The sequence below is a fragment of the Eretmochelys imbricata genome, chromosome 7 (assembly GCF_965152235.1).
Source record: "Eretmochelys imbricata isolate rEreImb1 chromosome 7, rEreImb1.hap1, whole genome shotgun sequence".
In the NCBI taxonomy this organism is placed as follows: domain Eukaryota; kingdom Metazoa; phylum Chordata; order Testudines; family Cheloniidae; genus Eretmochelys; species Eretmochelys imbricata.
In genome coordinates, this window is record NC_135578.1 from 97,252,561 (window position 1) to 97,270,711 (window position 18,151).

The 18,151-nt window shown below is 39.6% G+C and overlaps 1 protein-coding gene across 5 annotated transcripts in view; it reads right to left on the bottom strand.

The window, feature by feature from the left end:
• Window positions 1-18,151, bottom strand: part of INPP5A (inositol polyphosphate-5-phosphatase A) — a 429,418-nt gene that overhangs the window by 302,554 nt on the left and 108,713 nt on the right. For all 5 annotated transcript variants that reach the window (XM_077822695.1, XM_077822696.1, XM_077822699.1 and 2 more), the window contains one exon: window positions 9,591-9,632. In XM_077822695.1, the coding sequence (XP_077678821.1) occupies window positions 9,591-9,632 (42 nt within the window). The remainder of the gene's footprint in view (window positions 1-9,590; window positions 9,633-18,151) is intronic.

Consider the following 18,151-nt stretch of genomic DNA (forward strand, 5'->3'; position numbering starts at 1 on the left):
AGATATTGGGCTAGATGGACCTTTCGTCTGACCCAGTATGGCCATTCTTATGACAATCAAGGTGCTAAAGGAACACTCAAAGAAGACAAGGCCATTGCAGAGAAGCTAAATGAAATCTTTGCATCAGTCTTCACTGCAGATGATATGAGGAAGATTCCCACACCTGAGCCATTCTTTTTAGGTGACAAATCTGAGGAACTGACCCAGATTGATAAGCCTTATTTCAGTACCAGGCGAACTGGTTGAACCTATAGTAAAGAACAGAATTTATCAGACACACTGATAAACACAATATCTTGGGGAAGAGTGAACACGGCTTTTGTAATGGGAAATCATGTCTCACTAATTTAAGGGAGTCAACAAGCATGTTGGCAAAGGTGATCCAGTTGATATACTGTACTTGGACTTTCAGAAAGGCTTTGACAAGGTCGCTCATCAATGGTTCTTAAGTGAGCTAAGCAGTCATGGGTAAAAAGAAGGTCCTCTCATGGATCAGTAACCGATTAAAAAGATAGGAAACAAAGAGTAGGAATAAATGGTCACTTTTCACAATGGACAAAGGTAAACAGCATGGTCCCCCTGTTGTGAGAGAACTGGATTTGACATAACTTGCAGCCATCTTGTGCACTTAGCCCCCGTAAACTGGGAGTGAGAAAACAACAGAGTCAGAAATCTGGCCTTGGCTCAGACAGAACAAAAACATGCTGCAGTTTTACTGACTGGGATAGATAAAGGGAAAGGACAGATTCATGAGAAGGGAAGAAGCACGGAGAACTGACCTTGATTCTGTTTGTCTGTGTTTGTAAGGGGTTTTTTGTTTGTTTGTTGTTTATTTTTTTGCTCAAGCTGCTTTCCTGATAAGTAGAATAATTAATTATTATTGGTTGTTGATAGGGAAATTGTTAGCGTATTTGAGGCAATTATGAGTTATGTCTGGAGAAAATCTATAAAGAGTTTAGTTAAAAAGTGTGCTTTAGAGAAGTTTGTATGTTCTACGAATAAGGAGTCACTGACAAATACGCCCCAGCAGCTAGGCAGAAGGCTGGCCACCATAATCCTGTTACTGTCATTTGACACCACCTCAGACTATGGGTAACTACATTTCTTTGGGGTACTCTAGACCAATTGCTATTTTAGATGTGTGTGTTGTACTCAAAAACAAGGATTTTTGGATGAAAGCAGTCTTGGGTGTACCAATCATTTATCAGATGGAGGTGCTGTGTCCTCCATTGATTTATTTCCTGACAACACCTGGAAAATAGAGACTAGTTACCATAGCTTTGGGTTCAGATAACCTCAGGTAACACCCTAGGGATCTATACTGGGACCTGTGCTGTTCAATGTCAAAATCTGCAGACAATATACACAATTACTCAAGATAATCAAGTCCAAAGCTGACTGCAAAGAATTATAAAGGGATCTCACTAAACTGGGTGACTTGGCAACAAAATGGCAGAAAAAATTCAATGTTGATAAGTGCGTATTACAGTGCATTGGAAAATATAATGCCAGTCATATATACAAAATGATGGGGTCCAAATTAGCTGTTGCTACTCAAGAAAGATCATGGAATAATTGTAAATAGTTCTCTGAAAACATCTGCTCCATGTGCAGCAGCAATCAAAAAAGTTAACAGAATGTTAGGAACCTTTAGAAAAGGGAGAGAGAATAAAACAGAAAATATCATAATTTTACTATATCAGTGGTTCTCAAACTATGGGGCAGGCCTCCCAAGTGAGGTACAGGAATGTGTCAAGGGAGGCACGACATGGTGCCTTTTTCCCCCCGCCCCCCTCCCTTTTTTTTTTTTTTTTAAAAGAGACCTGGCTGTCAGCCCTGGTTGTTGGGGGTTCATGCAGAAGGGCTGTGCACAACAGGGAGGCGGGGTAAAGAATACAGTTACCCTGGAGCTGATAGCTGGAGCCCGCCACATGGGCTCAGGCTCTCCTTGCCCCCGTTCCTCAATCCCTAACCAGGAGGCAGCCTGGGCTTGAGCTCTCCTTTTCCCCCTCCAATCCCTCACCAGTAGGCAGCCCAGGCTCGAACTTTTCTCCCCACACCCATTCCCTCACCTGGAGGTGGCAGGGCTCTGTGGTCGCAGCACCAGCACAGAAGTAAGGGTGGCAATGGGACGCTAAGTCTGCTGTGAAAAGTGATATTGACGAATGCCACTTTTCACATTGCCACCTTACTTCTGCGCTGCTGCTGGCCCAGTGACACCTTTAGAGCTGGGCACCACGCAAACAGCCGCTGCTCTTCGCTCCGCCTTCAGAGCTGGGTAGCAGTACATGTACTTGGGCGGGGAGGGCATAAAATCACTACACACAGAAAGAAAGAGGGCCTAATCAAATAAGTTTGAGAACCACTGCACTATATAAATCCATGGTCCACCCACCCCTTGAATGTTGCGTGCAGTTCTGGTGGCCCCATCTCAAAAAAGATATATTAGAATTGGAAAAGGTACGGAGAAAGGCAACTAAAATGATTAGAGATACAGAACAGCTTCCAGCTGAGGAAAAATTAAAAATAATGGGACTGTTGAGCTTAGAAAAGAGACAACTAAGGGGGATATCACTTAGGTTTATAAAGTCATGAATTATATGAAGAAAGTGAATATGGAAGGGTTATTTACCTCTTCACATAATACCTGATGAAATGAAAAGGCAGCAGGTTTAAAACAAACAAAAGGAAATACTTCGTCGCCCAATGCATAGTCAACCTGTGGAACTCATTCCCATTGTGAAAGCCAAAAGTATAACTGGGTTCAAAAAAGAATTAGATAAGTTTATGGATGATAGGTTCATCAATGGCTATTAGCCAAGATGGTCAGGGATGCAACCCCATAGTCTGGGTGGCCTTAAAACTCCAACTGCCAGAAGTTGGGACTAGATGACAGCAGATGGATCACTAAAAATTGCCTTGTTCTATTCATTCCCTGTGAATCATCTGACACCGGTCACTGTCAAAATACAGGATCTGAGCTGGAGGAACCATTGGTCTGACCCATTCTTATGATTTTATATAATACTTGGCATTTCTCTTAAAGCCACCGTTCCTGGAGTTGGATCATTACATACGAATCCTTTCATTAAATATCATGTAAATTTCTAGTCCTCATGGCTGCAGAGGAAAGCTTTGAAAATGTGAAACATAAAGGCAAAATAAAAGGGGCAACTCCCGCTCCCAAAAATGTATTAATATTATGAATCCACTATTTTGGGGGCCTGACTCATGGTTTTGAATGCTTGTGGTTATTTAAATAAAATAGTTTTACCAATGTACTTTTATCAATTTGTAAAATGTGAACATCAATATTTAAATCTATTTTTCAAAGAGTACCTTTAAGGAAGACCCTCAGATTGTAGCAATATTAGAAAAGTGAATATTTAGTGGACTGCTGTGTTTCTTTTGCTATTAGTAGTGTAAATAATTTGGAGGTAGGAGAAATACAGTTGTAAAAATACAACAATCTAAGAAATATTACTCTCTTGGGAAAATAAAAATCTTGATAATTAGCCAACAGACAAATTACAAAGTGTCTGATAGTACAATTTATTTATAGGGGCATTAGTAGGCCAAATTTGATCCAAAGTTCACATTTTATTTAAATATTTTTAGAAAACCTATGATCAATATATGTATTTCAAATACTCATTTTTAATTCCAACAGATACCAGGATTAAACAAATAACATTCCTCTGCAATACAGGAAACACAGTATATTGTACTAGTTATGACAAAAATTAAATTGTCAAGAAACTGACTACAAAGGAAAGTGAGTTAACTATTTTTACTCTTTTGCATGTCTTGGACAAACAGTATAGTGAAAGGTTTCAGAGTAGCAGCTGTGTTAGTCTGTATCCGCAAAAAGAAAAGGAATACTTGTGGCACCTTAGAGACTAACACATTTATTTGAGCAAAAGTGAGGATGCATTCAGTGGAATACTTCATCGGATGCATTCAGTGGAAAATACAGTGGGGAGATTTTATATACACAGAGAACATGAAACAATGGGTGTTACCATACACACTGTAACACGAGTGATCAGGTAAGGTAATAGCTCAAATAAATTTGTTAGTCTCTAAGGTGCCACAAGTACTCTTGTTCTTTTTGAGTATAATGAAAGTTTATTAGTTCTTGTAAGTTGTTTCATTTTTAATAATTTAAGGTCTCATTTGCAGCATAGGCAAGGGTATTTAAATTTTAATAGATGATAATTAAACTGATATGTTCCTATTAAGTTTTTAATTCTCCAGTGCCTAAGCACATTTTGGGAACCACCATGTTGTAAGCAGTAATAATAATAAATGGGATAGTTTTCCATGCTATTAAAAACTCTTATTAAATCTTAAATTTGCTCGATCTTAAAAATGTTTCTTTTCAAACATCAAAACACAACATGTGAAAATGTCACTACATCAGCTTGTTATCTGAGATAATTAGAAGGCTGGAGTGATGAAAAATGTTAGAACCAATTATTAAAACTAATAAAAGAAGACAAAACCAGGTTCTGTTTCCATCATGGACACTGCATTCTAGAAATTGATGAAAATAAGACTTGCAATTTCTCTTCTTTTTGTTGAGAACATTTCCACTGCTTACACAAGAAGCACTTAACCTTCAGTTGTCAGAGGTTATGCAAACTGTGTTGACACAACTATATATGCAAAATGAATTCCTCAGAAGGAGTGGAAAAAATTGTGGTTTGTGGTTTATCTGGGCTCCAAGTTTACAAAGAAGTGTTAAAAGCCTGACTCTAAAGTCATTTTCCAGTACTGTTGATTAATATAATCTTGTAGAATATTTCAAAAGCAACCAAACATTTAAAACGAAAAAAAAAAGTTGAACAGTTGTCATTAATCAATTTATTATCATTTCGCGTGTGCCCAGACACATTTTTACTGCATTAGTGCCTAGATGCCTCAACTAGGCCAATTCCGCTAGGCACTGTACAAACAGTCCCTGCCTCAAAAAGTTTTTTTAGAGCTTCATCATGCTACTTCTCATTATGATTACAAGTGCACCCCAAACAGTAGCCCCACTAAACACAATAAACGTATCACTGTTTAAACAACTGCACTGCACTATTCTTGAGAACACTCTCAGCAGTCTTAAAAATTTCACTGTAAAAAGAAAAGGAGGACTTGTGGCACCTTACAGACTAACCAATTTATTTGAGCACAAGCTTTCGTGAGCTACAGCTTCTGTGACATTCATGATAAGCAAACAAATTTAGAGAATTTTAGATAAATATGTGGAGGTAGGAGAGATACTACTGTAAAAAAACCCAGCAATCTGTCGAAACAGTTTAGATGTATGTTTTCTTAGAGGAGGAAAATCTGTTTTAAAGGATCTGGAGGCATTTTTTAATTTTTAATTTAATTTAGTTTGGACGATGACTGTGGAGGGAATATTATGTGAATATTTATGTAGTTATAAATCCAATATAACACAGAAAGAAAATCCCACTTTTTATAAGACTAATGGTATGCTGCAGGATACTTAAAAACTACTCTTTATTTCAGATATTTAAAGAAAACCCTAACTGTGCAAAAACAAAGCTAACAGCACAAGTTATTACACTAAAAACCTCTTACTACAACCTCATCATCTAAATAATTTAGTCTCCGCTACAAGAACCAGATAAAATTTTGATTATCAAGACATAATTTAATTATACAGTAAAATTGGAACAGCAGGGTTGGTTACTTTTAAACATTTAAAATTAGGAAATTCAGCATTGATTTTTCTATTATTTACTTTTTCTACAAGGCCCCTGAATTACTTCTGTTGCCCCAGCAGCTTCCAAAAGCACCTTTCAAGGACACCCCTTTTGGCTTTCACTTGGGAAATTATTCAGTACTTTTAACGTTTTATCAATGCTGCATAAGGCAAGTCTGAAGCAAGAAGCAGGGTGTTTGAAACACCATAAATGCTATCTGCACGTTTAAAAGATGACACCTGGCTGCTGTAACAGATCACATACTTTGTCTTGCTCATTTGCACACTTATTAATGACTGTGCACATATGAAAATGAACAAACCTTATGCTCTTTCTATTACTGTACTTAAGAATATGAACTGCTTATCCTTCTTCTCAAGCCAATATGCAAAAAACTATTTTTAATGCTCATATTACGCATCAAGCAAGTAATCAGTAACTCATTTGAATAGAATTTATCCCACTTTCTGAATATGAAAAGAATTTAACAAGGCACAAATTCTAATGAAGACATTTTTCCACTAAGATTAGGATTGAGACTACAATCTGTTTAGGTTCGTATATGACTCCCATCACACAGGCCAGAACAAACCATCAGATACTAAGGACTTTCGATCACTACCATCCTGCTTCCGATTCAAACCACTGACCTGAAAGGCTGTCCCACTATCAATTTTTTGAGCCAATCAATCCCATTATCTTTCTCCCAGTTTTAAACAAAAGACATGGATTGGCTGAGGTCCTTGAGAGATGTCCATCACTAGTCATCACAAACCAGACCACTCCCTCCTATGGGAGCAACAATGAGGTAGTTATGAAACTTCTTGCTGAGATTTATCCAGTCATTTGGACAGGGCCCTTCCCCAACCACAGCGGACAAAGCACTGGATTTGGCTCCCAAAGCCTGCAGATCTCGGGGAATCAACTGAAACCTAGGGCTATCCACACAAAGACTGTATGCTTCAGAATACCTTTGGGCTCATCATGACAGTATGGCTCCACTGCCTCACTGCTCTTGGAGCACCACCCACCTTATACCGAAGTGTAGGATTTCCACAGCACAGGACGGAAGGAGCACTATAAAAAGGGTAATACAGCCTGATACCCTGTGGGATTGGTTGGGTGTATTGCCATGGCCTGCTCCTACTCCATGAACTCTCCCCTCCCAACCTTCCATGCTATATGAGAAAAATATGTACCTTCCATGAGTCATGTTGGTCAATGTGATTAACTAGTACTGTATTAGGTGGTATAATGGCTCAACAAAAATAGATTTTTTTTCTTGCAGCTAATCACCTGAGTTGTCTGAGGCAAGGATTATTTAAAGGGTTTATACAGGGCCCAGGATCATTGGGACTTCTACGCACTACTGTAATACAGGTAATAGTAATATGGGAAGCCTTTCCAGTCTAGTGGATCCAACTCACTGAAAACCCATTTGAATATATATTTCTGCAAGGGAGCAAACGCTTTAACAATTGACAAATCTTTTCAGTGCTCCTAAATGTCGGCTAATTTACAGTTTATTTGCGAGTCTCAATACTGAATCCTACCTAGGACATTACAAGGGGCATGTGGAACTTATAGATTCCTAGGAGTAAGCCATAGCTATTGAAATATTAAATTGCTAAAGCTCTACATTTATGATTTTAACGGTGGCACTGTTCCTTGTTCAGCAGCCTCCACTTTCAGATATACCTACAAGGTGAGCACACATCTCAAGACTTCATAACAAAAACAAAAAGGTCCCTTTATAAACCTAAGGATTCTTCACAAGAATTCATATAATCGATGGATAAGATTGCAGTAAATTTGTAAAATTTAGAACTGCTGTCTTCAGTGGCAGATAGGAACGGAATAATAGTAATAAATCATACTAAAGAATGCTTTGTGCTCATCCAGACTTGGAGATATACTTTAACAGCTGTTACCTCCAATATGGGATGAAGAATGTTGTTTTATTATTGGAGTTTAATATGTAATGCCGTATGTTGAGTAGTTCTAATTTACTTTTGCTGAATATAGTCCAGCAATAAAAATGAGACACTGCTAGAGTCCCTTCCCAAGAACTGTATACAACAATCTGTAGCAAACATACGATGAAATATGTTTACTTAAGAAATAAACAGGTAATATACCAAGGTATTGACTTTACCACAGTATTTACTGAATTCATGCTTTTATGTTTTTGTTTGAGACTGCAAGTTCTCTGGGGAATGGACCCTCCTTATATCTGCATATTTTACTGTGGCACACAGCTTGCAGTGAACAAAAAACTGTATTTCCTGTATAGAAAATATATACCACAATAAGATTTAATCAAATCCACAGTAAATATTAACTTTTAAGGGAAGACCCACTTCCCCTTAGGGCCTTTGAAAATCTTCCTCTAAATAGCCCACTAAGTAGAAAGATACACTGCTTCTCTCCTGTTCCTTCTTCCTTATGCTTATGACTAGAATGAGTAACACATTTATTCCTGTGAGGGAACACAGCAATGCCTCATTTTTATTGCTGTACTGTATACAACTACATATTCTTAATAGAACAAGGCTAGAAAAGTTCAAGTTTGCCACAGCCACTGAACATTCATGAATGTCTGCCCAGAATATTCAAAGAAAACAGAACATCCAGTCTTAAAATTTTCCAAGTTGGAATGGATATGTGTCCCATATTAATTCATGATACAGGTACAGAACTATGTATACATTTTCTTGTCTTCAATTTGCAGCTATCATTACAGTGAATTTTGTGAAGACCTAAAGGACAGCTCTCTGGCCGACTGAAATATTTGGTACTGAAAATGCAACATGTCCACTGCAAATGTCTGATAGTGCGGGTTACGACGATACTTCTGAAAATAAACCTTTTAAGTCAATCTTTGCTAAGAATCTCCATTTTGAATCAAAGCTTTGTGATAAAAGAATTGCCCCATTTCTGGCAAACATCAAAACGGGAATAAAAAATGGACTGAATGTCCTGGCCTCATCCTAAATATTGCATGGTAGAAAACACTAAGGTTTTTTAGTAGTAAATTCTCAGGGTGATACAAGAGACTCATTCAACTGTACACAACAACAGAAGCTCTGCTCTTGGTTGCTATCCTTAAAAATTCAAGATTATGATATATTCTGGTTTATGGAGTGGAATTGAACTTTTTTATATTATGAGGAAAAGAAAGCGTTGAGGTTCTGGCCCTCACAAAATCTGCTAACTCTATGGGTTACAGTACGAACATCAGACAACTTGCAGTAGAATAAAGATCTGTTCCACAAGGGCAAAGTCATAACATTTTACTGGCCAACACAAATGTAAGCCTACAATCTGTAACAGGTTGTTTTTTTTTTCTTTCCCGTTTTCACCCACATATATTCCCTTTTCTGAATCCTTAATGTCCCTCTTCTCAGACTGAGTTAATTCCAAAATAAATGATTCTGTATAATGTTGAAACTTTTGTTTTTGGAATGGGCAACAGACCAAATGATAGATTATACCCCATCTTCTGTAAAAAATTTGTGGAAACCTTGGCAGATTTCAGAGTTATTTTATGTATGTCATGATACAGACAAGCATCTGAACCCAGAATCTGCCCCAACATAAAATGCCATAAACTGCCTTTCATCATAACAAAACAACTAAGATTAAAAGCTCCCAACCACTTTCTAAGACCAGAGTCACATTTTATTAAATTTTATTATCCATTCAAACATTTTGGCTCATGAGTCTTGTTTTTGCTTTTTAAAGTAAGATGGCTTATGACTATCAGTTTAAAAGAGCAAAAATTCTTTGTATAAAAATGGCTCATTGTTAACTATACTGAACTTATATACATTTTTAGAACTACACGTGGAATCATTCTTACCATACCTGATAAAATTCCCGAAGCCAGTTCTTCTGTAAATTTTCTGGCTGAAAAACAAAATACAAAAATCCATTAACACGAAGCAAAGCATTTTGTAAAAGAATATCTTAATACCCATTGATTTCCTTAACTGACTCAAATGGAGAGTTTTTTCCCCATTAAAAACAAACAAACTAGCAAGTCCCTCCTAGAACTCTACCACTCAAATCTCCTTTTTCGTTTTGTACCTCTCTTGCCAAGATCATAACCAATGAACAGTGCAAATATGTAAGGTGAAAAAGATCCTGTATAAATGCAGTAAAGGTAATCCAAAACCATTTCATGTCTGACCTCTGCAACACTGTACAAAGTGTTAAGGTAAAATAGTTGAACAGGCTGAAAATATTAATCATAAATCTCAATTCTGCAATAATATAGTTTTTAATGTATGCATTTAAAGTACTTATGAATTAACTGAATGTCAAAAACAATGTAAACTGTTTAAATCTAATCTTTCATACATTTGAGATTATGGCTTCAAGTTACATACACTGAACTATACTGAGATATCTTTTGTAGCACTGACTGAAAAATAACAGCATTCACTTTCTGTGTTTAAAGTTTATTGGAACTCCTTCAAAGATAAACATGTAGAAAGTACGCAGTCTCAGCATAAATGAAAAGATTTGTAGATTGTAACTGTTTCAGGTTTACAGCCTTTTTAGTAAACTCTACCTCTGGCTTTGTTAAGAGTTGAAAAGACGTTCTTTGGGACAGGGACTGTCAGGTTATTCTGTTTGTATAGTGTGTAGCACAAGGAGGCCCAGTCCATGACTGGGGCTCCTAGGCAGTACAATAATACAAATAATACATAATTTAGAAACAGCAGAATGCTGCCCTTTCAAAGAAAAAAGGCAAAAGAGAATTTCTAGATTACCCCTTATTTGTAAGGGCATAGCTATTTATGCAAAGCCCTGCCCTTTCAGAAACATGTAACTCTCTGAATAGAACTACGGCAGTACAGTAGTTTACAAATCTGCATGTAGCACCTAGAGAAAGATACAAACCGTTGTTTAATCTTCTGAATCCAGGCTAGACTTGAGTAGGGGCATTTCTTGTAGTATTCTGAAAACACAAGGCAGGCTCCCTAAAATTTTACTGGCAAGAAGTAACATCGTTTGTGTTACACAGAACAGAAGTTAGTGAAGTGAAAAGCCAAAAAGACGTCAATACATGGCTTTTACTTTACCGATAGGCATAACACAAAATAATGCTGGTGCTTCTTTCAGATATATAAGAAATTTCTGGTCTGCTGGGTTCTCTCTCAAGTGGTGTTCTTACATAGTTAAATAAAATTAAGATTATTTTATACTTCTTTATTAACGTGCTTATTAAATTAAAACCTCCATATTTCTGCCACAAGTGGCTAAAAACTCTGTATATAATGCAAGAATTGGGGTTGGTCAAACAGACATTTTTCATGAAAATTTTCATATCCCCTTTTTTTCTGCTCAAAATCTCAAATTCAGAAAATTTTCAATCAGCTCAGAAAAATAGGAAGCATTTTTAGCAATTTTTGAAAAACATACAATTTTTCCTTCTTGCTGAATTGTGACATTTCTATTGAAATTTCAAAATTTGGAGATTTTCAACCAGCTGTAATAGGAACGTTATCTATTCTCTTCTGTCCTTATATAATTTTTTTCAAGTTGACAAAATTACAAAGCAAAAATATGAAGACTTCAAGACCAGGAGCTCACAAAAGGAAAAGAATGCCAGCATGTTCTGTACCGTTCACACTTAGATTATAATCTATCTCCCAACTCTGTCAAAACTGCAATGTAACAGCAGCTTCTCCACTTTTTTCATTTTGACTTCAGTAAGACAACTCGTTGAGAAAAGATAAGCACAGATATAAGGATCAGGGCCTAAGAACAGTAGTACTGAACAGTTTAAAACAAGGGTTGCTGTGATTTGAGGTCAAAATCTCATCTTCAAAATATAAAGATAAAGTTTAATAAATGTAAGTGATGCTGAATTACAACAAGCTACTGAACAGATTATGATAACTGAAAGATTGGCTAGCATATAAAGGCATAATTTACTTTTGATATTCATAGGAGATTTGCACAGAGATCAGATAGCATTTCATGTGGATTAAGAATGGCACATCATACTAGGATGACTATATGTCACGATTTTACAGGGACAGTCCTGAGTTTGGGGTCTTTTTCTTACATAGGCTCCTATTACCCTGCACTCCCTGTTCCGATTTTTCACATATGCTGTCTGCTCACCCTACATCATACTAAATTATACCCTCAATCTATGGAGCGTAATTAAAAATGAAATTTCTTTCCACATAGGTTATATCTGCCCTGGCCCACGTACCTGGTTACTTGGACTGTGTACATGTGCACACATGTTCCCCATACCCACACCAAGTGTCCACATATTCTGTGCTGGACATGGGTATAATGCCATGTACATGAGTGTACCCATGTCCATACTGCCACCATTGTTACACAACATTAGCACTACAGCTTCAGGGATGGTATCCCCGAGTTCTGAGTGTCACAAGGAGATAGTCTATGAATGACTTTGCTGTGTGTTGTTCGTATTGTCCCTTGCCTAGGCTTCATACATATGTCAATGGCAGTTACTGATCATATCACCCCACTTGCCACACTGAATGGAACACATGGAGCAATGGGATGATGCCATGGTTCTGTTCCTGCTCCTTATCACAGGACAAATGTTTGTTTCTTTAGTTGAGTAGGCGATGGGCAACATGCTGCTGGCATTTGTGCAGAACTTTCTGATCCAACAAAGATGACTGACCTTTAGGGTGAAGGACAATTCATTTAGCTACTATGGTACAGATATGGTTAGTGCTGCTATTGCCACAATATGCCCCTGGGTGGGCCATCATTTCTAGGACAGGAGAACCAGGATGGAGCAGTGGGATCAAATCATTTTGGCAACCTGGGATAACTGTGGCTTCACAATTTCTGAATATGGAAACAGACATTCATCGAGCTGTCTAATGAGCTTGTACCAAACCTCCCATGCCAGAACACTCGATTCAGGGAAATCATACTGGTGCAGAGACAAGTGGCTATTACCCTGTGGAAGCTGTGAACACCAGACTGTAGGTCAATTGCAAACCACTTTGGAATTGGAAAGTCCACTGTTGGGGTTGGGGTTTTGCAGGTTTGCAAGGCAATTAATGTGATCTAACCACAGGTGGTTGCCATTAGAAAAGTTCCAGAAATAATAGCTGGATTTGACAGGATGCAGGTTTCCATATCCCAACACGTTGCCTACCAAAAGGAGCAAGTGAATATGTGAACTGAAAAAGTTACTATTCACTCATTCTGCAAGCCTTAGTGGACCGCAGAGGCAGAGTCATGAATACCAACACAGGAAACACTGATTCATTATGCTAGGGTGCTGAGGAGATCAGGATTGTACTTGCTTCCTTACTCCTATGGGTCTCTGTGTGTGTTTGGGCCAACAGTTATTTTCAGAGACCCCACATCCTAATTTGGCTCATGAAACTACACAAACGTTGATGGGAAAAGGGACTCAGTAACAGCTTCCGTAGATAGGGTCACCAGCCCACCAGGATTCTCCTGTCTCCAGAAATTAAAGATTATGTCCTGTGATGAAACCTCCAAAATTGCCAATCCCATCTGTAGCTGCAGAAGGGGCATGGAGTGTGCATGTGGTAGGCTGAAATCTTGTTGGTGCTGCCTACACACCTGTCTGGATGTCAATATGGCAAATGCTATTCATAGAATTGTTGCTTGCTGCACACTCCATAACATTCATGAAAATAAAGGGGAGTGCATCTGTACTAAGAGGGCTCAAGACAAGTCTGGTTTACAAACTCTATCCCGGCATCTGGCTCCAATCCACATTCACACTGTTCCTAGTTCCCAGCAGGTAGGTGAAATCAGGGATACCACATCTGCACATATCTTGGCACAGCCAGGAGGCAGAGAATGACATCTACCTGTGCCGAGGGACAACTTCACATCCTGTGCAGCTTCCGGAAAAGCATCAGGGGGAACACTGGCACTTACATGTTGGGTTACATACTTTGTTTCCCCCCCCATAACTGAAGGTCATTAGCCATTCATTCCTGTGACAATTCACACATTATAGACAATTACAACAGGGCACCTCCACTGGGTTAACACCTTTGGGTCAAGCATGTGCGCTGGAGGGTGGCGGCCAAGTTGTAATGCTGTCATTGTGCAATGCTTTTGTCTTAACTGTTCACACTTGTTTACCTGCGTTATCAGGAGCACTCAATTTTTTAACCATTCTTTATGAGCATCACTAACTATACTTAGCAGCTGTTATGGAGCACTAATTAATCTCTACTAAAGTTGAAATTGGTCAGGGGTGGGGGGAATAGCCATTTAATCATTGTGTAATGGCAGACGTCCGTTTTGTTATTTGAATTGTGCTTCATTTTTCCTGCATGTGAACCAAGCCATCAAAATATCTGTCTACCCATTTTCTATGTTGTTAGTTCTGCTGCGTTTAGAACTAGCAGTGCTTTCTGTAAGCATGTAACATTAACTGTACTTTCCCCCTCCCTGCCATGTAGCCTTGGAAGTTTGGATATGGGATGGGGGGAGGTTGTAGGTGTGGGGCAAACAGAAAAAGTGTCTGCACTATGATGGCCCCAGACAATTACAACATTCCAATTCATGTGCTGTGAATCGTGGGCCCCAGTCCCAAACCTGAAAACATCCTACATGCATCATACTTAGGAAGGAGGGTCCACACACAAGTCAGAGAAACAGTAACATTTATTAAATGTATCATATTGAACATGTAATTGAAATGTTTTTTTAAAAGATGGAAACCAACCAAACATAACAATGGTCAAATGATAACGTCTCATGGCCCTTCTGCTGACAAGGAGGGAATAATGAAAGGGAAATTGTTCTTGGGGACAAAAGGAATGTCTCTTGCATGGAGTTAGGGAGGGAGGCATGTGATGGGCTTCAGGCACCCTCACAGGGTTAACTTCCTCTTCCTGGATGCTCAAGGGTGTCTCTTGCAAGAGGTTTTGGGTGCTGGTCTGATACTGAGATTCCTGAAGACTCCTCATGATCACTCAGGGAAGTGGGGGTTGGGTCCTCTGCCTCAGCAACACCCTGGGGGGCAGCTGGAAGAGGTGGAGATGGTGGCAGTTCAGAGACAGGGGCAGTAATCATGGCAGCAGATGGACCCCATCTTCAATTCTGTCAGTTTCTCCGTTAGGGAATGCTTCTGTTCCCCATGGCATGCCTCCTGTGCCATGAACTGGTTCATCAGCGCGATCCTCCTGTGCAGTTTGTGTTTGCTACTGCTTCCTGCTGTCCATCCCAATGAGCAGGTCCTCCATGGTCCTTCATCATCTGCCTCTGGGTCATTGCTCCTGCCCTCCTGGTAGGATGGTTTCTTTCTCAGGAGCCAAAGGCCCTGCCAGTTCAAAGACAACAGTAGCATTATATATTTTTTTCCTTTGTAAGAAGACAAGAAATCCCCCCACAGAACATAACTTTGCTGTAGAAGGCCACATTCCAGGATTGCAACTGTTAGACTATTCTTAGTTCTCAGACAACTTTTGTAGCCCCTGAGGACAGTGCAGAGGCTATGAATGGAAAGAAACATGTACTAACTTAAAAAAAAAAATGTTAATAATGTCTCCAGAGGGGGTGGGGGTTGCAGTTCTTTCCAAGGGCTCTGTTAACAGCCTTCAATTTCTTCTTTAAAGACTGGTGAACATTTGGAGAAAATAGTGGGTTTCAAGGCACTAGAATAGAAAAGGGACATGGCTTTCCAGTCCTGTGGAGGAGATCTGGCAATCTATGCCAGAGAGCTGTTTCTACTAATTGTCAGCCCCCTATATTTTGCTGAATGGAGAGTTTTCGTCGGCTATGTAGGTGGACCAAGCAGTTTTGCACTACCATTGAACTTCAAGACCTAGCTGGATTTTCTACTATACCAGAAATATGTTTACACGATTGGGTGGCAATTCAACTGGAAATTGACTATATTCTCAGCTACAGTACAGTGTTTCCATTCAAAGGGAGATGAAACCACAAAAAACACCCACCCCACCATCACCAGAAAATCCTGTCCTTCTGCCTGCTTAACAATGATGAAATGGGCACATAAAGATAGAATCACAGATTCACAGAAAGGTAGGATTGGAAGGGACCTCAAGAGGTCATTAGTCCAATGTCCTGCACTCATGGCAGGACTAAGTATTATCTAGACCAACCCTGACAGGTCTTTGTCTAACCTGCTCTGAAAGATCTCCAATGATGACAATTCCACAACCTCCCAAGGCAATTTATTCCAGGGCTTAACCACCCTGACAGTTAGGAAGTTTTTCCTAATATCCAATCTAAACCACCTTGCTGCAATTTAAGCCCATTGCTTCTTGTCCTATTCTCAGAGGTTAAGGAGAATAATTTTTCTCCCTCCTCCTTGTAACAACCTTTTATGTATTTGAGAACTATTATCATGTCCCCTGTCAGTCTTCTCTTCTCCAGACTAAACAAACCCAATTTTTTTAATCATCCCTCATTGGTCATGTTTTCTAGACCTTTAATCATTTTTGTCGCTCTTCTCTGGACTTTCTCCAGTTTGTCCTTACCTTTCCTGAAATGTGGTGCCCAGACTGGACACAATACTCCAGCTGAGGCCTAATCATCATGGAGAGGAGCAGAAGAATTACTTCTCGTGTCTTGCTTACAACACTCCTGCTAATATATCCCAGAATGATATTTTGGTTTTTTTGCAACAGTGTTACACCGTTGCCTCATATTTAGCTTGTGATCCACTATGACCCCCAGATCCCTTTCTGCAGCACTTCTTCCTAGGCAGTCATTTCCTACGTGTGCAACTGATTGTTTCTTCCTAAGCAGAGTACTTTGCATTTGTCCTTATTGAATTTCACCCTATTTACTTCAGACCATTTCTCCAGTTTCTCTTGATCATTTTGAATTTTAAACCTATCCTTCAAAGCACTCACAACCCCTCCAAGCTTGGTATCATCCACAAACTTTATAAGTGTACTCTCTATGCCATTATCTAAATCACTGATGACAATATTCAACAGAACTGGACCCAGAACTGATCCCTGCAGGACCCCACTCAATATGCCCTTCCAGCTTGACTGCGAACCACTTATATCTACTCTTTGGGAATGGTTTTCCAACACATTATGCACCCACCTTATAGTAGCTCCATCTAGGATGTATTTCCCTAGTTTGTTGATGAGAAGGTAGTGCAAGAGAGTATCAAAACCCTTACTAAAAATCAAGATATACCACATCTACTGCTTCCCGCTATCAACAAGGCTTGTTACCCTGTCAAAGAAAGCTATTAGGTTGGTTTGACACAATTTGTTCTTGACAAATCCATGCTGACTGTTACTTATCACCTTATTACCTTCTAGGTGTTTGCAAATCGATTGCTTAATTATTTGCTCCATTATCTTTCCGGGTACTGAAGTTAAACTGACTCGTCTGTAATTCTCCAGGTTGTCTTTGTTCCATTTTTATAGACAGACATTATATTTGCCCTTTTCCAGTCCTCTGGAATCTCTCCCAACTTCCATGACTTTTTGTACATAATCACTAATGGCTCAGATACCTCCTCAGTCACCTCCCTGGAGTATTCTAGGATGTATTTCATCAGGCCCTGGTGACTTGAAGACATCTAACTTGTCTAAATAATTTTTAACAAATTATTTCTCTATTTTAGCCTTGATCTTACCTCATTTTCACTGTCATTCATTATGTTAGACCAGTGGTTCCCAAACTTGTTCCACCGCTTGTACAGGGAAAGCCGCTGGCGGGCCGGGCTGGTTTGTTTACCTGCCACGTCCGCAGGTTCAGCCAATCGTGGCTCCCAGTGGCCACGGTTCGCTGCTCCAGGTCAATGGGAGCTGCTGGAAGCAGCGCAGGCCGAGGGACATACTGGCCACTGCTTCCAGCAGCTCCCATTGGCCTGGAGTAGCGAACCGCAGCCACTGTGAGCCGCAATCAGCCGAACCTGTGGATGCGGCAGGTAAACAAACCAGCCCAGCCCGGCAGGGGCCTTCCCTGCACAAGCAGCGGAACAAGTTTGGGAACCACTGTGTTAGACATCCAATTGCTACTAAGAAAACTGAAACAGTCATTTAACACTTCTGCCAATTAGTCCACGTCACAGACAGACAAAACAATTTGATTGGGTTCCCTGAAGTTTCAGATCAGCATGACAAGCCCCTCAGCTGTCTACAGCACAGGGTCATCACACTGTGCTTATCCAACCGCCAGACTGGATCATTCTACCATCTGTTCCCTCCCGCACAGCATGTGTAGCATGGCTCGGTGCAGGGTGAAGCCAGGCAACAGAGACAAGGATGGTAAAAAAAACTGTAATCTTTCAAGGGAGAAAAAGACTGTTGTGACTAACTTTTCCTCAAACAACCATATAGTCTTCCCTTCCCTTTCCTGGACCGAACCCTCCCTCCACCTCAACCCTCCCATTCCACGCAGCTCCTGTTTGCGAGGGAATGGTAAGAAGC